Raw genomic sequence first — 22,891 nt, 5'->3', positions numbered from 1 at the left:
ATCTACAATCAAGGAAGTGAACGTATATCTGCTTTGAGATGCAGTATGCACTTTATACAGGTAGGTAATAATTCAGAGTTTGTTTGCGCATAATAAATAATCCCATATTTTAAAACTACAGCCATAACTTAGAGGTCTCTTCTGAGCTCAAAACCAAAACTAAGTTTGAAGTTGCTATTAATAATTATGTAAATCTTAAATGCAAATCCTGAGAACATCTTAATTTCTATTGCCACAGCATGAACGAGTAGAAAGTGTTTGCTAAAACTGAATAACTAATAGGGTATACTCAGATTTTGCTAATAGTGTTACAACTACCAGTGCCCCAGAAGGGAACAGTGGTGGTAATGATGAGCAGTGAGGCCAATGCATCAGCTATTGTACTTGTGAGCCGGCATGCCAACTAGAGCTGGTACTTGTGGTACAGATGTCAGCAACATCTTTTGATGAAAATGTATAACTGTTTAATCTGCCAACACATTCCCATGCTCATCTCCCTCCTGTAGTTATAAAATGATCCAAGTTTTGGAAAGGAGAGCAAAATCACGCATTAAGGCAGTCAGTAAGGCACAGCAGTTGTGGTGCGCTAATAAAACATGTTGAATATCTGATGCTAAAAACCTCACTGGGTAAAGAAGCCACATTTACAGTAATTAAAGAATACTTTTCTGTGTTTTATTTATAATGAGTCAATAAAGTGTATATTGCATGGAGAATACTTTGAAACCTTTCCACTAAGCTGATATGACAAAATGCCACCACCGACATGTAAATGAAGTGTTTACTTAAATACTCAGATGCATTGCTGAGTGCAGGCAGCAGCAGGTCCCTTAATGGTGGCAGTGACATGCTTCAAGTCATTAAGTAGTTCTGTGCTATTTTTGTAAGACCCGAGAGCCTTAGGAGGACAGGCACGCATGCACATTCTCCTATTTTACCTCTCTACAGCAGTAGCAAATCTGAAACTGGTCAGCGCTAGATCGGCTGGGCAAGAAAACCTGGGACAGCAGTGTGGAGGCCATTGGGATGAACAAAGGTATAAGGTACCAGCAGGTCCGGAGTTTGATTTTGTAGAAAGGTAGCATGTTTTGTGCCAGCCATTGTTCAGTATCTCATGGTATTTATAATGAATGATCTTTCTCCACCTTCTCACCCTCCTTGAATTACCTTTCTGTGCAGTGGACACTGGCATGACTGATTCCAGCTTTATTGTGTAGATGGCCACAACCCAGCAGCATCCTACTTTAGAGTGACTCAGGGCCTTGGGCTATTTTTGTTTATTTTTCTGTATTACGTGTGTGTCCAATTAATCTCCAGAAGGAATAACTACACAGGCAGGTCAAGATGAAGTGAGGAGAATACTGAAGTTCTGTCTCCGAAGTTGCTCTCTAATCACAGGTCTGCCACTGGCTTGTTATATGACTCCAGGCAAGTAATTCCATCTCTCTCTACTTCTCATTTTTCTCAGGCTCTCTGTCCTATATCTTTAGTCGGTAAGGTTTCCTGGGCAGCAGTTGCTTAGCATTATGTGCTTGCACAAGGGGAAAACAGCCTGGACTTTGAAAGTTACAGTGATACAAATACATAATTTTGTTTTCCTTCTCTCTACTCATTCCTCAGATGCTTCCCCATCTCCCCTTCTCCCAGGGACCTCTGTACTCTCCTAATGGGTGGTGAAACCTAAGAACTGGGTAAGCTCGTCCGTTTGGTGTTGAAATACCGGCAATGAAAATTGGAGTACTACTATACTATGCCTACACCAAGAGGGGTGGCTTGCCTTACTCCACAGCTACCTCATGGCCTGTGGCAGCTGGGACTGCACCGTTCCCAGTTTTCCCACTGACCCTCCCATCCTCTGGCTGCTGTAATGCTTCCTCCTCTGCTCCAGATTAGATTCTCAGCTTCCCTAGCATCACTCAGTGCATGTCACCAAATGTGGCTGAATGGGTTGACAGCTGAAGATTTTGGAGCTGGTCTTCAAAGGTAAGAAGGGTATGGTGCTTGGAAAGGAGAGCAGGAGGTGTCTCCCTTTAAAGTGAGTTACTGTATGGTTTTTCTTGCCTTAGCAGTACTAGGGAGCAGCCTGGCTCAGTATCTCAGAGGGAAGCCTGAAGTGGTGGTGCAGCCAAATGGGGTGGGGGGGTGAGGGGGCAGGGCAGGGGGGGATAAAATTAAAAAAAATAAAAAAAAGGGGCAGTGTGCTGTGGAGTAATGGAGCAAAGGAGAGAAAGGAGTCATGAGGAGATGTAAAAGCACCTAGTCCTCCACGGTAACGCAGTGCAGGTGTGCAACTTGGTACTGCACGGAGTGTGAAAGGAGCAGGGTTTCAATACAAATTCCTTTTCATCTTGTTTTCCTTTTATCATCCCTCCCGATTTGCAGACCACTGAGATAGATTACCCTTACAGTCATAACACAATCTCGTGCATCCCATTCAAACACCTCTGCCTCTTCAGAGGTTATGAGACATGATTTTCCCAATCTTTTATATTTCATCACACATATCACACTGGAAAAACCTTAGTAGATCTTCTGTGCTGTCCTGTCTTTTGTGGAATTACAGATACCTTAGCAGCTACTTTGCCTCCTTTATAACCCTAAGATTTACTACCACAGAAAAGCACCCAGGGCATCTATGTATTCCTGAGAAGCTCATCCATAGCATATATTTGCCCCTTTGGATGCTGAATTAGACGCTGGATGCTGAAATTGTGGAATGAGTATTTCCCACTGCTCCACTGAGTCAAAGTGTTATTTAAAAAGGGCATGTTTAAAGCTAGGTTTTAAATCCTGTCACCTATTTAACTGCAGCTACCTGAGAGCATGAAGTTCCTTCTTACCTGTGTGGTAAAATTTTCCTGAAAATCCAAGGTTGAAGGTAAAATTTGCAACCTGAGTGCGCAGTAAATTTTGAGTCTCTAGTAAAGCCTGAAATAAATAAGAAATTAACATGCATTTAGAAAAATGAATATTAATTTTTGGAATGCCTCATTTTAAAAGTTGTGTCCAACTGAGGAGATACAAAAAAGATCTTTTTAATGTTTCACCTTTTATTTTGGGTTCATTCTTTTTTATAAGGCTATTAGAGTGAGCTTGATTTGCTCCATCAGAGGTTGATGGTCTAGCAATGCCAGTAATAGTACCTAAGAACCAAAGTAGGTCACGGCTCTGTAACCTGGACCACTATATACATTGTTTGCAGTGATCTGTGGCAAGACTTGAATCCAGCCATTCAGAGGCAGCAATATGCTAAATCACTAAGTCACCCATGTTTTGGGTTATTAATAAAGCTTGATAAAAATGTTCTTAAAACCCAAAGTAAAATTAGGAAAGCTACTTGCGATCCAGATGTGGAGGCGTTGGGATTTACTTACCTGCAGAAACAGGTTTTGATTGTGTCTGAATACCAAGTTCAGGCTTAAGTGTAAACGAGCAAAACACCGATTTTGACCTATGGCAGAAGTGAAAGCCCTGTTTATTTTTATTCTCTCCTCCAAGCGAAAGATAAGACCAATCTAAATGAAACGGAGGAAAAGGGTATTGCTTATAGAAGAAATAGGTGTAGTCTCTGCACCTATCCATTTTTTTCTTGGATATATTTCCAGCCACTAGAGAAAGAGAAGAGATGGCTCAGCCCGAGTGAGCTATCTACATTTACTGTTAGTTGTCAGCTCTGCACTGCTGCTAAAGATAGCCCTTGCTGCACAGATATCTGCCCGCTTTCAGTCACCAGCCCACATAATCTGGACGTGCTACATATATGAGATGGATGGTGCATTTATCTCCCTATTGGTCCTGCCAATGTTGAATGGGTTGTAAGCTCTCTTTTCATCAATTTTCCATGTCTCCATTATGTGGCTCTTGAGAACTTTCCCATTATCTATTAATAACGTTTCTATTGATCGAATGTTCATGTTCTTGCACAGTTCAAAGACAAAATGAATGCAGTGGTTTACACACAGTCTGAGTCCAGCTAATGTTTCCTTTCATTTGAAAAAAAAAAACAAAACAAAGTCATATTTTATATTATCATTAGTAATTTAGATTTAACACTACAAGAAAATAGTTTTACCTTTTTGCTCAACCCACTGGTCTAATTTAAAACAACAACAACAAACTCTACTTGTGACCATAACCCAAAGTATCTCAAGTCCAGCGTAACTGAGAGCAGGGCTGAAGCAGCTGAGATGCAGCCTGATGGCTTGTGTGATCCTAGACCATAGCAGAGCTGAACTAAACCAGGTCAGGTTTCTGTGATCTCGTGATTTATCATGTTCCCTTGGTATTGCAGTGGGTTGGGAGGTGCTGTCGGGTGCTGTCAGCATTTGCTGTGGGATATTAACTTCTTAAAGGTTCTGACTCCCTCCTAATTGTGCAGCTATTTGGGCACTGTGCGTGCTGGAGCACAAGCCTCTCCCGAAGCATCGTTTGCTAACAGTCACCTTCTAAAGAGGCATCATTCGGGTGCCAGGCAGCTCGGCAGTGTAGTACAAAAGATTGTCAGACAGCATGCATCCGCCTTAATTTTTAAAATAGAAACAATTAGTGGGTGTTAAGGAAGGTGTAAAACAAAGATACTGGTTAGCAGCTACAACAGTCATCAAGAAGATTCCTTTCCTTGCTGAAGGAAATAAAGTAATCTTGTGACAGTAAACCTTGTGCTTTAGCATTAAATATTAAGATAGCAGTATGGTTTCCAGCCTGTGTTGCCAGACGTTCAGTAAGTTGATTATTTCAATCCTGTGACAGTTTCACGTGGGGGACTATATTTACATAACGTATAACAACTAAATGTTCACGACAATGTAAAAACCTTAGAGATCTGCACCACTGTTAGCTAAGACACTAAGGAAAATCCCCAGCTGGTAAAAACTGGCGCTAAATTGACACCATTAAAGTCACAAGCATAGAGTATGAGTCATTATAATTTAGAACATAATTTTCCAAGCTATCTGGAGCATTTTATATACATTGAGAAAGACTGATGGGCTGAGCAAAATCAATTCAATATTCCTTTGAGGACAGAACATCTTGAGAAATTATCATCATTTAACATACAGTATAAGAAGGTACATGAAACAAATGTCATTATATCACTTCAGTTTTTCTCTCTGATTTCCCTCACGCTCACATCTCAATAAGATGACAGAACCGTGGGACAGGCAGAAGCCTTCCAGCCCAGTGAGGTCTCATTAAAAACACAGAGGGAGGATTAAGATGTAAATCCTGTAACCTGCAGTGTGTCAAGCATTTTTTTCTGTCTAAAGGGCAAACCTGCCACTCAAGCAGGATTTGGCTTGGTCCTAAAGACTTTTTTTAAATTGCAATTTCCATATATGCATATTAATTTATATAATATGCACCTAAACTTCATTTTCATGACCTCACCTAGTTTTAATACTAAGAAGATATCGTCAGCTAAATCAGTCCAAATTTATTTTGTCACTACTTGTCTGTTTGTGGGAGATAGAGGGTAATATCTTCTACACCCTTAGTATATAAAAAACCCCAACTAAATCTCTGTATAGGTGATTAGTGTCTGCCGTTCCTTTTTAAAATAAATGTTTTAAATACTCTTCCAGCGGTGAACATGCCTGTTTGTGAGGACAGCTGTGCTGCTGGGGCAGCTCTGGGATAGTGGAGCTGAGCATCCCTGGCATCCAGTGCCAGAAACCTTTCCGGGATATGTGCAGCCTTCATGCAAGGTGGAAGCTGTTTATTTTATTCTGAAGGGGTTTTGCGGGATAGAGAAGGGCTATTGAATTTTAACAGCTGGAAATCGCCAGGTGCGTACACAGCTATTCATGCTCTGCCAGGTCCTGCCGTGCTGTCCCCAGGTTCCCTTGGCAGCCTTTCTTCCCTGGGGGCTCACCTGTCCCTGTCCCCATCACCTGCTGACCCTCAGGACTTTGCTGTCTTTGCTGAGGGAGAAATGGTAAGTGCTGCCCACAACTTCAGCAGAAGGGAAATTCATATAGAGGAATGTGGATTTAAAAAACAAAAAAACTCCACGCATGACAAATCTTATTTTGTAGAGAAGATTTTTCTCTTGGATATTTCATCTGACCACAGTATTTAAGTTCTAGCTGCCAGTGTGTCTTTTCCTCTGAGTCAGTGGGATTACTTTTTTTTTTCTCTGAGTACCAGGGCTTAAAAGAGCTGTAAATGGAGGAAAGCTACTTGCATGTGAAAATACAATTAGCATTTCCCATTGAACTCATAAGGGTGTGTTAAAGCAACAGCTCGAACCCACTGTTGAATTATTTTTGGGCAGTTAAATAGATCATGCTAAATAATTATTGTTCTCCAAGGAAAGACCCATGAAGCACACCTGCACACAGACAAGCAGGTATGTCTCAGTGCCAGGCTAAGCAAAGTGGGGGGGGGGGGGTTTAAGGTAATCCGAGCTGTTCTTTCAAATACAAAACCTTAATTGCTTGGAATCTCTCAGAACTTGCGTGTTTCATTTTATTAATTGATTCTTTGGTTTGTCAACGAGGATCCTCTGTGACATCGCAAGATACAGTTTCTTCTTTATATTGCATTTACATTCAGCACTCTTTTACATTAATCCATATAATTATCTTTTGTGAATTTGAAGTTGCAATGTCTCTATTTTTCATAATTGGTGCATCTATTAAGAAGAAGTGATATTTTCCTGCTATGTCCTTGTTAATTATAACTCTATCCTTCATTTACATAATAAACTTTTTGGGCCAATTTCTGCAGTAACATTTCATGCCTAATAGGAAGCAATTTGCTTTCCTTTATTAAGTACATTAAAACTTCATGCCCCAGACATCATTGACTGTAAACATTTGATTCTGCTCAAATTTAATGCACCAAGGCATTTCGCTCTGCCATATTAGGTTTATTTATGTGCTATGTTCTGGATTGTTAGCTGCTAATGAGACTTTGGCTCTTATTGCTCTAAGGCCTGAACACTAACCTCATTTTAATGAGTTCATTATTTGCTGCCTTCTGAATGGAAGACAACAAATTTTGCTTTTAATTAAAGGTCAAAACACCTCTGGCTAAGGAAAGTGTAGAGGTTATCAAATCCTTAGAGAAGGTAAAAGAAAGACTTTTTCTGATTTTGATGCCAAGCATGGACAGGCCAGGCTGAGGTAGAAGGTGTTTCTCTGGGGACCAAAACTCCAAATCTAAGCTAAGTGATAACAACGCTAAAACATGGTACTAGTCTTCCCAAAGCATTGTTAAAAAACAAAAACAAAAACGACATAAAAACTCCCACAACACCAAAAAAAACCCCAACCCTGAAAGTCAGCCAAAGTAATTAAAGAGGCTTTACTCCTAACCCAAAGGTCTGTGTGGATCAATACTACTGCTAAAGCATGAGCCCTTCTTTGCATGTGCAATTATTTATAGGGTGCAGAGGACAGATGCCAGATTAATTGAGCCAACAAAAACTATTCTCATATTTCTTATCGGGAAAAGTGAGGCAAACATGATCAATATCGGGGGCTGTTTGCATTGAGACCAAGGTATATTCAACTGTGGGTTTATGCATGCAAATGCACGTATAGTCAACTGGTGATCTCTTTCTTTGAAAATAGAGTGGAAACTTTAGTCAAACCAAAAATGGATTAATTACAGGAAAGAATACATAGATCTTTGTCCTTTGTCTAGCATTTTATACCTGGTCACCATGTTAAAGGCGGGCTAACAAACATTGATTCTTGTGCCTCTTATTTGAGAAGCCGCTCCTGTCGCAGGTAATGGTGTTGGAGACAGGAAAGGTATTTGGGAAAGAAGGGATCAGTGTCCAGGAGAATAGCTAGTGAAAACTTCATATCTGGTTTTGGAGGGAAATCCTAACCATCTATGAAATGCAGATGTTGTTTAGCATGAAAACTGAAATTCTCAAAATGACCTTGTAACAGCTTATGTTATTTCTGCAAAACTGAACCAGATTCCTGACTCTTGCAGGTGTTTCAGGGACATTGCCAGAAATTGCTGAACATGCCCAGGAGCATCAAGAGAAGCCTAGGAATGACCCAAGAGTCACTGGACTCAACATTACCACAGTGTGCAGCAGAAAGCCTAACGTTTCATTCAGGCTCCTGGTCATACGTGTGGCCTTTCAGAGGCAATATTGTGAATATGAATTTTGGAAACCAGCAAAAACTCAGGATCTTGGAGGTTCCTGTCTCTGTGGCAGGGATCTCTGTGGTCATGATGCCCACGGTCCCCTGTCTATGAGGCACTCCAGTAGGTGGAGCTGCCCAAGGAAATGTGATCCCAAGTTCCTACATAGTCTGTCCAGGAGGACTGCACAATGTGGAGGGCAGATGAGAAAGGATATAGCTCTTCCCGCAGTTTGGAAGATCAAGGGAAGGAGGGGAAGTTAGACATTTCAGCTTTTCAGTGTATCTATAATTTGCTGTCATAATGAATTATTTTATTTCAACAGACTCATTCTAGGAAGTGCTTCTGGCATGGGAGGATGTGCCAGTGTATGGCATCCCAGGGCTACATGGCCAAGGTTATGTTGCCCCATCACTGTCTGAGGGATATGACTGAGAATCTTGTCAAAAATGGGATAACTTGCCATTACTCAAAGTCATCATTCATTTGGGAATGGATCTTAGTGCTGGGTAGTGATTCCACTGCTGCAGGTTTTTTTCTGACTTTATATATATGTATGCTCACTATATACACGTTACTATTTATTTATATGTACTGTAGGCATAAAATATGTGCAAATTTATAAACGTCGACATTCTTTACAGTAAATCTTTCTATACATGATGTTTATACATACTGCTTAGTAAACAGGCTTTTTTGCCTGGGGCAGGTTGGCCAGAGAGGCTGCCCAATCTCTGTCCTTTGAGGTGTGATCTGATCGAACTTTGAAGTTACCTCCGCTTTGAGCAAGGGCTTAGACTAGATCACCTGCAGAAATCCCTCCCAAGCTGAATTATTTTAAGATGCAATTAAAATTTTCCATTTATTTTTTACTTCAAGACAGTTCTGTCAGGCTTTTGTGGTACACAGTTATTATTAATACCAAGAAGTCTTTTAATGGATTCCTTAATTTTTGTTCGTAACATCTGTCCTTAATGCTTTTGCAGTTATATAGCCCTGGGGTTCATTCCCAAGCTGTTCTGTGCAGCAGTTTGCTGGTGGTCTGTGGAAAGTTGGAGGACTACAAAGTAGTAGTTTTGCTCTTGATTTCCGGCTGAAAATTTGTAGAGAAAAAAAGCAAAGAATACTTTCAGCAGCGTTTCTTTCTGCTGTGAGCAGCTGCTGTCAGGATGTGATTTTTGATTGCTTCTTCCTGCTTTTGCTCCCTCCCTGAAATCTATGCTAGGAAAAAAAAATCTGACAGTGCCTGATGGAGTCTTGGTAATCTTCAAAGCCAATGCAATCTTCATAGGACTACCATGAAATACTAATAATCACAGTGACCATCATAGGGATGGTGTGAAATAGCTAGTCAGTTTTTTTCTGGCAGGAAAACTGAATTAAAAAAAAAATAATGATGTCTAGCCTGACATTACTGACAGAGTCGCTGCAAGACCAGGACTCCAGGTTCTTTAGTTTCCACTTTTGCTTTGGAGCACAAATTTCTGCCAGAAGGGGGACATTCAAATCAGCTGTATCTGGACTTCTTAAAACACAACTCGATGAGGAATTTATAAATCCGGTGAAGCTGAGTCGTTGACTTCTGTGTGGTGAGGAACTTGGCTCACTTCACATGCTTATTCTCTAATAATATAGTGTAGGAAGTATAAAGGATCCAATTATTGACTTGCTGGCTAGTTTTTGAAAGGAGTTTAGGGGTTAAAGTTATTCGTATCCTTAATGGGAATTTGAAATCACATGTACTGTTTACCCTATGCCAAACCTAATTGGAATAGCTGTTAACCAGGGCCTCGGATCAATGGGCAATGTCAGCCCTCACAGATTTACATTCCCTCTTCAGACACTTCTCACGCAGTGCGTTACACCAGCGGGGTAAACCCGGCACTGGCTGCAGACCATCGCCACACGCGGCAAAGCCAGCAGGGCTTCGGCCAGTGCCCTGCCTTCCTGAGATACAGGACTTTGTTTCTTTTTGTATTTATTTCTGTGAAGTACTATGCTAATCCATATTGCTATATAAATAATTAATAGGAAGGTCTCTGATGGTGCTGAACACAGCCAGCTCTGTCTGCAAATCTATTTTTTATTATAGAGCTATTACTTGAGTCTGTTCAGCATTTCCCTTGAGTAGCTGTCTTAGTGTGAGGTCTGAGAGGATATGTGGGTTTATTTGAAGCAAGAAAAAAAGTTATGTTTTGTGCTCATATGCAATGTTTATTGTAAACAGAAAAAATATTTTTCCTTTATGAGCGCAATACCCAATTTATCAGATCTACTTCTGTTGCTATTTTGTAACTCCATCCTAAAGTCAGAAAACTGTCAGGAGTTTAATTGCATTTAATTCAGCACAGAGGAATGCATCTGTTCCAGGAAAGGTTCAGCTAGTTTCAGCTGAATGAGATGAATGAGGTGATATTGCACCAAATTTACTAGCTCCTCATGACCAACCGGCTAATAACATCACTTGAGCATACAGGAAGTGGCTTTTGGTTAAGTGTTATAGAAGAGATGATGCTACAACAGTGACACAGATGCCCAAGCAGTGACAGAACTTTGACTGACTGCACGACGTGTGGGTGAACAGATATCAATAGCCATGGCAATTAATCAGTCTCTCTTCTTGGAAAAAGGAATTCATAGCTGACCCTCTCATACTTGTTAGAAAATCTATCAATGAAAAGCTCAAATGAAGAGCAAGAAAATGGTCTAACAAGGCAAAAAGTATAAACTAGAAATAAAGAACATTAATAAAAAGCAGGGTTTATTTAACCAGGGCCGCATGGATAAGCCAATGCGATTGCTTCCAGTTCTCCTGCTGTACCTGGGTGGAGAAGACCGAGGGCGTTACACACGGTGGTGAGTAGTCATGGGACCTGCCACTGGTACTGTAGGAGCAGGGAATGGCTGCAGTGGTTACCTGCAAGCAGCGATTGCTCTTCTGTGTTGGCATTATCTGCTGAAAAGATTTACAGCCTATTTGGGACATCATTGAGAGTCTTTAATATAAATGACTACTGATTTTGAGGGATTTTTTAGGAATACTAACCAATCCTGCTGACAAATCCTGGAAGGGGAAAAACCAGTAGGATGCCCAATCTGAGACCGGGTGGTGATTTCCCTGTGGCCGTGGCAGGGAGGGGGAGCCTGCTGGCACTAGCCCGGCTGCCTCCAGGGTCCTTCCCCACAGGCTGCATGCAGCAGGGACCGGAGCCGGTGGCACTTTCAGCAGGTCTCAGAGCGTATTTCTTATCAGTTCTGATTTCTCAAAAACTTAAGCATTTTCAGCAAAAGAAATCTCTCAGAGAAAGGCTATTCAGGCTTGGGAATCAGGAGAAGGTAATCTGCCAGCTGTAGAGAAAGGATTTTTGGTCCAGTTTTTAAAAACGAGCGTCATGATCAGGAATGTTTAGTCTGATTTAAATAGCTCTCCCATGTTCTCCCAGGCCACCTGCCTGCTCAGTGGAAAACTGTGGTAAGTATTTTGCTCTCTGAATGAGATTACAAGCCAGGCACAGTGTCCTTCTTGCAAGGGCATGGCCCCTTCTTCCTTGTTTGTAATGTGGCAGCGATATCAACATTAGCAATACCACAACTAATTGTCTGTCATTTGAGCCAGAATTTAGCAGCTGTAGTAAGAGGTCAGCTTTCTGAGAAGGAATTGAACATGATACCCTTCAGCCTTTCCTCTCCTGTTGTTGCAGACCATGCTGGAAAATATGCTGAAATGTGAGATTTCCCCACTATCTCTCCCTTTTAATCTGTTCAGCTGCAACGGTTTGGTTGCATCCAAGCAGAGTCAGTAAAGGCAGCCCTTCATAGTGAGATGCTTGTCTGAAAAACAGGTTGAATCCGTAGCTTTCTCTGCTGGTTCCTTCTCCCCTTGGACATAAGGGTCTATTTGTGTCATGCCTGGATCTACTGCTGCACTGGGGTCCCATACTCTCCCACCTCAGAGACCGAGTTCATGGCACATCTCAACAGTGGGATGCCACCCCATCACTAAGCTGGTTTCTCCTGCCCATAGCCTGCACCCAATGCAGGCTTGGAATGACAATTTGGAGAAAGAGCTGGTTCGTGCTTCTCTAGGCACGGAGGCAGCCAGCCCTGTGCTGTGGTGTGCCATGAGAGCCTTTCCTCTGCCAAGACGAATGTCCCAATCCTTCACGGAGATGAAGGCTGTTCTCTTTGCAGTCTGATAATTCTGCTGGCTGTTGCCTGGGGAGCAGTGAGTATATCCTTACGGTGTTTTCTGCTGTTTTCTACTTCTTTCAGAGGCTGTGTGGTCTCTAAAAAGCAAAAAGCCCCAGCTCCCATGCTCCCTATGACTGCAGTTCTGCTTGGCCAGCACAACAGCCACACAGAGGAACAAAGAGATGCTTCTTGCATCTTGCCCTGTACCCAGGTCTGTGCCAGGCAGATGGGGTTTGTCTGTGATTCTGTTGGAGGGTTATTAAGAGGGAGGCCAGAAAGGCAAGAGGCAGAACAATCATCTAGCTTGAATCAATCACCAAAAAACTCCCTAAAATCAGTATTGAACAGGAAAACCATCTCAAGGCTTTAAAGGGACGACGTCAAGATTTAAAATAGTATATTAATTAAAAATTCATGTTCAGCCATCACGATCCTGTTGCAGCAAACTGTATTGGTGTCAGTCATTGTGCTGCACATCCCTAACAGTGAAATGGAGACTGGTATTTACAATTCCTCTCAAGTAATATTTAGGTTGTGCCAAAAAAAGATTGTAGTCTCCTCTTCTTTGGCACGATACAAATACAGAGTAAAAGATAAGTAACATCAACAATGCATTTTCTTTTAATTGTATATGCTACCTTTCTTCCCCTTGTTTCTTGGTTGTTCAGAATTGCTTACTTAAGCAAAAAAAAAACCTCAACAACAAAAAGCCCCCAACCTGTTATAGGTGGGCACTCAGTTGTTATAAATTATTTAACAGTGGGACTAACGGAGGCTACCTTATTTATCTTCTTTAATTTATGGATTTGGATGTACTAAGGTTTAATCAGGGTGGTTTTCTGTTCTTTTACTGCCCTTGGAAATCATTTACTTTGGTAACTTGTCATAAAAATAAAAAATCCTTAAGGTTCTCATCATGGAAATTTATCTCAGAATCCTGAACTCCTACCAGCAATCTCAAATTTCTACTTTAAATTTACTGCTTAAAAACTAACCAATGTATATGCTTTGTGGTGGAACTAAGCTTTTTTTTAATGAGATGATGATGACATATTGATGATGAACTGAGATGATATATTCAAAATTCAGGTCTGTCCTTCAGTTTTCAGGATGGGTGTGTTTGGGCGATGATGGGTATAACTAGTGTCTTTAGGAGGGTACCTTCACGTGTTTGAATGAAGAGCTTCTAAAGCTTTTGGACTGGGAGGGGGAACAAGGAAACCACAGCAGCTACTGATTTCTCTGTTCCTATTCCTGCTGTCAGTGGTAAAAAAATGGGGATGTACAAAGGATCTGAAAGCAGGACAGAGCAGAAACATGTCTTTCCTCAGCATTTTTTTTTTTCTGTGAACAGGTATTTTGAAACTCATGCACTCAGTGTGCAGACTTTTCCAATTTTGTTGTCTCTCCTACTGATAATCACTATTTTAAAATCGGGAAAGGGCTGTCTTTTAAATTATGGTGGAATATTTCTTGGCTGAGTTACAAGTAACATACCCATATCACACAGTCTCCTCTGCATTTATTTCCAATGACCTAGGAGGGCTTCTATTTTACAGAGAGCCCAAACTGTAGTTCATCAGTCTGTTAGTTTTATAGGTCCCCTTTTATCCCCAATGGATTGCTGTTAGACACCTAGCTGCAGTCTGTAAAAAACGTAATAGTTAGAACTGGAGTCCTTAAAATTGAGTAGGCTCACAGAAATCTCTGCCAATGCAACATTTTTCTTTGGCCTTGAACGGAAGTATGGCTAGCTAGGAAATTCCAATCACCCAGCTTTTCTTGATGGCGCTGTGTAGACTTCCATGTTTTCACTAGCTATTCTGGAAACTGGAGGTTCCAATAGCTTGACAGGTAAGGATGTGTTTTAAAAATCACTGGGTTTAATTTTTGCTTTTTAATATTTTTGAGATATTTGATACTTGTCTAGCAGAGCTTAACTTTTTTGACCCTTCTTCCTTCTTTGTAATGCTGTCTTGCATTATCTAGGGAGCTCACTTCAGCGTTTTGACCGTGTTTGTTAACTGCAATTGGAACTTTCTGTAAAATGAAAAGGGAATTGCAAGGCAAGTGTTCTTGCTTTACACCACACTCGCCTCTTTTACCAGAGGTCAGACTGCTCCTGCCACCTCCACATCCTTCAAGTTTAGAGGGAGACAAAGCCTGTTTTGTCCTCGAGGATGGGTTCAAAATCCCTGTCCCACAAAATCCTTTTGCTTACCACTGCTTCCTTATCCTTCCCAGCTTGAAGACAACATAGTAAACTGTCCAGAGAAGGAAGCTGGAAGATCCAAAGCAAAATTGCAACACCTGTGTTAAGTTTCTACTCAATTCTCTTGAATAGAAACATCAAAGGCTGGTATGTTCTCTGATGAAATCAAGCCAGATCGCCAAATATGGCTGACAAATTTTAGATCAATCATTTCAGAAGTTCCAATAGGTTAGTTTTTCATAAAATGAAGTAATTTTAGGTAAAATTGAGAACAAATCTCTCTAAAAGCCAGAGGAAATGCTTCATGTCATAGATGTCTCATTTAAAAGTATCACCACACCTTTCCAAAAAGTGGGAAAGTTATACTCAGGGCAACACTGAAGTACTGCCTTTCTTTGGATCACTCTGGATTAGAGACTTGAAAAAAATCACCAATCTGCAACCCTTGAGAAATTCAAAGGATACGGTGTAATTGTGGAAAAGTATGGAGAAGTCTTTCAGCCCTTCCAGTGACTTCCTAGGAAGGAAACATCTGATATCAAGGAGCCTTCCTACCTGGCACCACAACCCAAGGCAGATTCAGAGGCAGCAGATAAATCCAGTCTTCTGCTGGCTGTGACAGATGAAGCTGGATGCCTGGATCACTGGATGAGTTTCTATGCCCTGTGCTATTTATGTTGTCACACCAGATTATCCCAATGGTTCCCTCTGGCACTCCCAGCATAACCTTGTGTAGGTGCTCGTGGCAAGCCAGCCTGTTCCAAGACTGAGTGGGGAGGAGGACTGGCTGGAAAAGACCCTGAGCAAGGACAGTAGCTGCTCCCTCATCCCATCAGTAGCAGGTCTGGCAAGGAATTTCAGCCACCAGAGAGAAAAAGAGGGTCTGGGTGAATTTTGTACCATGTGGTGGAGCTCATCCCTTTCTAGATATTGCTAAATCATTCTTGGCAGGGATGACTTATCCCCAGGACTTCTAAAAGTGCTTCTGATAAACAACCATTTTTGGTATTGGAACACATTGAATTTCCCCAAGTGCTGCACATCTGTGAAGTATTTCCTGTTAGGAAGGTGTATGCTTGCACTATCTTCAAGTTCCTCATCCCTGATTTTTGAAATTACACAGGACGAATGCTGTGCTATGCCGTAAGTACACAAAGTGAATTATCTGGAAGGGAGTGTAAACATTTCTAGCAAGTGTTTTTTAATCAGAGTGTTTACTGATGTCTTATGACATGTTTTCTTGGCTGCTTTCAAGAGAATGGAAACATAATTTTGAATTTTTTTATTGTTTTCCTCAACTTATAATTTGTATGAGAACACATTCCTGTGCGATATGGAACCTTCTACAGAGAATAGCTTTTGGTGAAAAATTCAGCCCACACCCTAGAAGAAGGATATGTCTTCCAATCGTACTGATGTCTGATGACAATAATACAGTGAAAACCTGTGTTTATAATGTTTGTAATCCTTTCGTAAGTCTCACAATAGTTTAAATTTTTGGGGTTTCTCTGTTCTCACATATAGGAGAGTACCAGCTGTCAATCTTTATGGTGAATAAGTTTCTATCACTTATGAACAGTGAAAAAAAGCTAAGCTGATCAGCGCATTCAATGTTTGCATAGTATTAGCTCAGCTCAGAAAACAAAAGATGTACAGAAAGATTGGTGGCAGGGCAGGTGGGTGTTTGTGTTGTTTTTTGTTTAAAAAATATTCTTATTTCAAAGCCATTCACATGCATTTTGGTGGCAGGAAGAAAGTGGCATTATTGAGCCAGTTAACTTTTAAACCTAGTTGCTTTTGATCTTAGTCATTATAGGTAGTGAGTTTCTCTAAATATTTCCATTGAAAACTGTGTAGCTACTTGTAGTGTAAAGTATGAATCCATGTAACTTAGGATCATTGAACTGAGACAAATATGTTCAGCAAAGTATTAACCTTTTAATTACAGGTGTAACACTAAATTTCCACTCATTTCTGAAGTGAGAGGTTCTATTACTCTCCTAGCTGTGCGGAAGTGCCATAATATTATTTTATATGGGAATAGCTGTTTAAAAATCATAAATACTGGATTGTTTTGATAGGTTTTACTTGGCTTATGCTCTGCTACCCAAATGGGATTATTTGAGAAGGTGTACATTCAAATCCTGAAAAGAATTTGTAACTTTAAGATGAGAAATCGCTAAAAGATAGGTAGTATTTTTCCATTGTAGAAAATCTTCCTTATTCCTCAAGCTCTTCTATGGGCTCTGCACTCCCCCTTTGTTGCCCCCTCTCTCCTCTGCTAGCGTTTAGCACACCTCAAACTTTTGCTGTCTGCGTTTATAGCACCATCAGCCAGCCACTGAAATTACTAAACTCAGAATATTTTTGTATGATGAGTATCGGCTGGGTTTGATCAGTTTAATGGTCAAGGAATATTAGAAGATTGGTTTTAACCATCCTACAATGAGCTCTCCCCAGCCCTTTGTGCACAGGTAAGATCTACAGGCACATAACTACATCTTTATATATTGTGATGAACTGTAGCCTTTCACATTTACAAGCTCATCCTTACACTGGCATAGCACAGAACATTGTCCAATATAGCAACAGAGGAAAGCAAGGACAAGTATTTGGGAAAGTACATGAATCAGCCCAAAATTTCCCCCCACACATTTAGTCAGTTAAACAGTTTGAAGTGATTTTACTCTACCCTGGTGCGTGTATCAAGGGATACACATGCGCCAAAGGGTGTCCAACCAACACCGTGCTGCCCTTCTGTACCCCCATGGCAATGGATGGGCTTTGTGTTGCCTTCAGACAATGCCCAGTATACAGAGGCAAGCTGGCCATGCCCCTCCCCACCCCCAATGATCAATAATAGTCAAAGGATAATAAACTCCCTTTTCTAAAGGCAGTTTCTTTTCCCTTATGGCTTAGTCCACTGTAGCATCAACTATCAACAGATGAGGGAAGAGAAGGAAGTTTCCTCTTACCCTTCACAAAATCTTGGAAGGAGAGACAAAGAGTAAATTGACAGTAGGTAATTTTACATCCAAGTCTCAACCAAGATCCTGTTCTTTGGAAATTTCTAAACCTCACTTAGGCATCATCCTAAACTCCTGAAATCAACAGGTGTATCGTCAACTCAAAACGTTTCCTTACATTAAGCAAACAAATGACAAGGTGTCACTAGTCTGAGGCTTTGCCTCTTGTTGCTGAGCTTTGAAATGCAGCTGCTGCCTGAAGGCTGAGAGTAAATCCCCTCTGCTCTTTAGCACAGAGCTGCTCTGGTAACACCCACCTTGCAATATTTACAGCAGTGATGGGTAGCTTTTATTTCCTGATAATGTACTGGCAGCATGTTCCCAGTTACAAGAGAAATAATAGTGAAAGCACATGGGAAACCTTATTCCCTTTCCTAATAACAAATACAGTGGAATTACACTTTATAATACCACAGACATATTTGTTTATGATGCAGATAAATCTTGGGATATGTTACTAGAAAGACACATGCAGAGCTTTTTTATTAAAGAATTCACATTCTGCAGCTGAACCTATTTTTTACAAAAGAAATGCATTATTATTATTATTAACCATGCAGAGCATAGCTTCAGCAGTTCACACTTATGCCTGAAGCTCCATTAAAGATTTCCTAAATTAATAAGATTATAGAGTATTTAGTCTCTATTAATTATAGATATGTATAGATTGACGCTTATTTATCCATATATATTCAACTAATTTCCAAACATCTGTGCTAATTTGTCAAAAAACCTACAGTAAATATTATTACAAAGGAGGTCTTCAGTCTTTATAGCCCTTAGGGATTAAATATTGGAAAATGGAGAGAGCACAGCCCTAATCCAGGGTCTGCTTTGATCCTCATCCCTTGAGCCTCTCTCCTGTGTTGTTTCATCCTTCACCGGGCTGTTTTTCCCCTGGTACAACTTGCTGGCCATGGCATCTTACAGCCCCTTTCTCATCTGGGATTCCTGCCTTTCTTTTCCTCTCATGCATTCACAGCGATAAACCAGGTAGAGGTAGCGGGGTCTGGCCTCTCCTTACATATAGCTGTTGTGTCTGTGCCTATGGCTATAGGGAAGGGGAGCACCCAGGCGCTCCAGAGTTGGCCAGCTGGGTCCAGGGTCTGTCCCTCTCCAAGCATTGAGATCCTGGTCAGAGCTGCCCTTGCGGACAATATTTTTGAGGCCAGAGCCCTTCAGTATTGAAATCACTATCAAAACTTTAATTCATGAAAACAATCCTGATCTTGGCTTTGTATCTCCACTATAAATGAGCAGGCTAATGTACAAACTTACAGACTTCTGAGGAGTTTTAAACCCCAAGGAATGGAAAATTATACTAAGATTTGCCCTGTTAAAACAATTGCATCTCAACCAAAAAAGCACTTGTACTTTCAAGAATCACTGACAGTTTTAAGAGCCAATATTTCATGAGTTTGGGGGAAGGCAAGCAAATATGGTATGCTTTCAAATATGCAAATTCAAACATTCTTTGAATTCTTCAAACATTCTAGCAGCCTCTACTTGAAGGTCGGTTGTTTTGAGGTGAAAAACATAGGTCCTCGAAGCCTTGATTCAATCTGATTATATTGAGACAGTTCAAGTACAATATTGAGACAACTTTCAGAAATTGCTTAAATGTTTGTATTTTGGATTTAATAGGTTATGTAAAAGTTACATTAATAATTCTTGCTTTTACATAAAATGAAGAGGCAGTAAAAACCTGAAATACCCATTTCTGAGGATATTTTTATATTTAAAAAGTCTCTTAGTTAGTGAGAATCATTTGCTTTTTTAAATTCCTGAAAGATCACCTATTCCAAAACTACATTTAATTATGATCTTTTGGAAATTTTTTAATATTCTTCAAACTGCCCATTTTTCCTTTAGCCTGCCAGAGCAGACGAGCTGGCAGAATATAAATTTGTTTAAATCTCATCCTGGTGGAAAATTCTGCATTTAATAAATCAACATTTTTCCATGGGAAACTGTTTCACTGGAGAACTCCAAATTGATTGAGTAACAAGAATGTAAACCCCATTTTCCCCTGCCTTGCCACTTTGCCTTTTTGGAAGGATTTTTCACCTGTTTAGTCCAAGGATAAATTGCTAAACAAGTTGGAAGGAAGGAAAACTGAAGTCCTAATCTCCAGTTCTTTGAATTTCACCATACCTTGGTCATAAAGTTTTGGGAAGGAGGTACTAGTTTAAATATATTTAATTTGTGAGTTTTAAAATCATAAATGCAAAAATGCCAATTAAATGACTACATCAATTAAAAAAACCCCAAACTCTCACAGATAATTAATTCAGCCTTCTCCAACCGGAAGTGTTAAAAGTAATGTGGATGTCGTGCTAGAGAAGCTGAGTGTATATCACACCACAGATCCCACCTCTGTTTGGGTGCTCTCTGGATGAAAATGTGAACAGCAGATTAAGAGTGCCGGTAACAAGAAGAAAGAACAATAACAATAGAAAAGAGTCAGGTTTACAGATATTTAAAGAAACTATCGTGGCTTGGCAAATGGTATTTATAATTTGTGCTTCTGAAGGGGGGGTGAGTGGGAATCATCTGTGGCTTTATTGCCTCAAGAAAACATCTTATTAGGGACTAACACAGAGGTGATGTTTTGCTAATCGAGTATATTTTGGGGATGGGGAGGCATTGGTTTCTTTCAGGTGTAAGTTAAAACCAGCCAGTCACTGATTCTGCTTTTCTAAAATGAGCCAGAGGTGGGATAATGGCTTTACTGCTCAAATTTAATAGCCTCAGAAAGGAACAGGCTATTCTAACCTTCACCAGCTTGTTGTAAGTCTTACTGCTAATTAAACAAAAAGGGAGATTTTTTTTCTTTTTAAAGGAATCCAGGACTTAGGAGACTCTGTCTCACAAAAAAAAAACCCCAAAAAACCAAACAACAAATCAAGAAAAAAATAAGTTTCACTCAGCTTCAAGAATTTCAACTTGTTGAAACTGCTTCTCTTCCTGAACTGTATCCACGTACACGTTAACCTATCCACAGAACAATGCCTGCAAGCTCCATGGACTTGGGATCTCAACAGGCAAAGTCACTCATAAAGAAACCATCAGATATGAAGGTCACCATCTTGCCTTAGTAGTCTTTCTGTGCCGACCTTAACTGGAAATATAAGAGCTTTTTATCATATGCTATACTTATCAATGGCAAATGCTGGAGTTTTAAATCAGAAAACTTTAATATATGCAATGTGTTGCAATAAATCAAATCCTAATGAACAAAAACACTGAAAAGCTCCAGAGTGCTTTTACTAATATACTGGTTTGCAGGAAATGATGTATAACTGAATATTTCATGTTCTTGTTAATTTGTAAAATGAAATTCTATTAAGATAAAAAAAAATCATTTCATCCTGGCATTTCTTGAGAAAAATTCTTAACTTGTATAAAATATTATGTATAAAATATTCTAACTACTGAAATTCTAATTTATCAAATTTAATATTTCCATTACAAATTTAGAATTTTTTCCACATGAAATGACATGTTGAAATCACTACATAGTCTTATAATTGCCCGTAAGACCAAAAAATTATTTTGTATTTTTTTGGGAGAAATGAATTAATAGCAATCAACAATCATTTTAATGTAAGTATTGCAGAACTAGTGAGGGGTTTTTTTACAATGTCATGTTCAATAATAAAAAAAAGAATGTGAAGGAAATACAATTTTAATAAATGAAAAGGCACTTACACAGTGAGGTCCTATGCAGATGAATCTCCAACAGTTAGAAACCCTGATTTTAGGGCCGCTGTATATTCAAGCACAGATAGAAGACTAATTGTAAGGAGAAGTATTACTTTATTAGGACGATGTTTCCAGAATAAAAGGTTGTCACCATAATAAAAATTTAATGTGTGGCTTCCTCTCTGTGGGTGATGATACTACAGGCAGTAGTCCTCCAATTACTTTTGCTCCTTATCTCTATGAAAATCTCCACAGAAACATTGCCTTGTGAATCTGGCCCAGAAGGAACAAAGTTTTATTCCTCTCAACCCCTGTATTTATGTAGTAATTGTGTTTGCTGCCTGCAGAAAATGATTACAGTTGGATACAAAGCTATGCTACATCCATGTACATGGCTTGGAAAGGGTACCACCGTGCATTCAGAACAGGTGCCGTAAAAGGGATGCATAGATAGCAGGGCTAATAAATGTATGGATAAGACATTAAAGGCCACAAAATTAAAATGAAGGGTAAGCTAAAACTGATGTTGGCATCTTGCTACTGAACTGAGAATAGGCGGTGATGAAGAAGCAGGGGGATTTACTGGAGAACCTTGCTGCTGTGAGCACGTGTGCAGCAGTAAATAAATGGGAGCTCTTCCAACTGGCAAATGAGAAATCTGTACTGGCAGCCAAAAGGCATGAAAGAATCATAGAATCAATCATAGAATTATTTAGGTTGGAAAGGACCTTCAAGATCATTGAGTTTAACAGCGAAATGGCACAGACTAGAAAAGACAGTATAGATCTAAACCCAAACATAGCTCTGCTTGAGTAAGAGTCTCTCTGTGAGGGGGTTCAATAGGAGCAGGGCAGAAAAGAGTGATCTCTGCAAATGGAGTCGGGGTGCCCTGTACAGCAAAGTAGGGGATTGCGTTTGAGACGTGTTAACATCTAACCCTTGCCAGGTGCTTCCAGGTATGCATGCAGCACACAACAAAAAAACCAAAGCAATCTCATGAAATTCCTAAGCAAGGAGGCTCTGGGAGTCTGTGGAAGGGGAAGACTTTTCAGGAACTTCCCAGCACTATGGTGTCCACATTTTCAGTGTTCATGTGAGCACAGACAAAGTTTCATGGGTGCTGCAAAGTGCTAGCCCCAAATAATGTCAGCACTGTAGTGTGTCTTGGTATAAATGTTCCAAATCACCTCTAGTATGGAAACAACTGAGGTGATTGAAACAGAGCTTTATACTTACAGCTACAAGTACTACCCTGCTCTCTGAGCACATAGAACAGGCTTCCCCTCCTCCCGGGACTCCGGCAGCAGCATGTGCCATGATGATAGAGAACAAGGCGATCTCCCACATTTTTCTGGTTCAGCCTGCTATACATCTTGGCAGTGACAAAGAAAACCACCCTAAAACCAGCTGAAACTATAACAGGTACTGAAACCTAACAGTGCAAATGGATGGATCAGCACTGGTTCAGTGCTAACCTGGTGTGCACAGATGTTAGCTTTTCAGGAGACTGGCATCTGGATAGTCAATCATCTGCAGTTTATTACCATCGTCCTTTGAAAGCCCTAGCAATATGCATTGCCACAGGGTCTGGTGTAAAGCAAGAGACTGATAGACACCACGTGGTGCCCGAGACTCCTAAAGGTGCCTG

General features: G+C 40.3%; 1 protein-coding gene across 4 annotated transcripts in view; it reads right to left on the bottom strand.

Moving 5' to 3' along the window:
- The window catches only part of NDST4 (N-deacetylase and N-sulfotransferase 4), a 135,609-nt gene that overhangs the window by 57,436 nt on the left and 55,282 nt on the right, over positions 1-22,891 (bottom strand). For all 4 annotated transcript variants that reach the window (XM_040584488.1, XM_040584469.1, XM_040584496.1 and 1 more), the window contains one exon: positions 2,841-2,928. In XM_040584488.1, the coding sequence (XP_040440422.1) occupies positions 2,841-2,928 (88 nt within the window). The remainder of the gene's footprint in view (positions 1-2,840; positions 2,929-22,891) is intronic.

This window comes from Falco naumanni, chromosome 1 (genome assembly GCF_017639655.2).
Source record: "Falco naumanni isolate bFalNau1 chromosome 1, bFalNau1.pat, whole genome shotgun sequence".
NCBI lineage: Eukaryota > Metazoa > Chordata > Aves > Falconiformes > Falconidae > Falco > Falco naumanni.
Note: the sequence above shows the minus strand (reverse complement) of the source record. Positions and strands in the feature narration are given on the sequence as shown.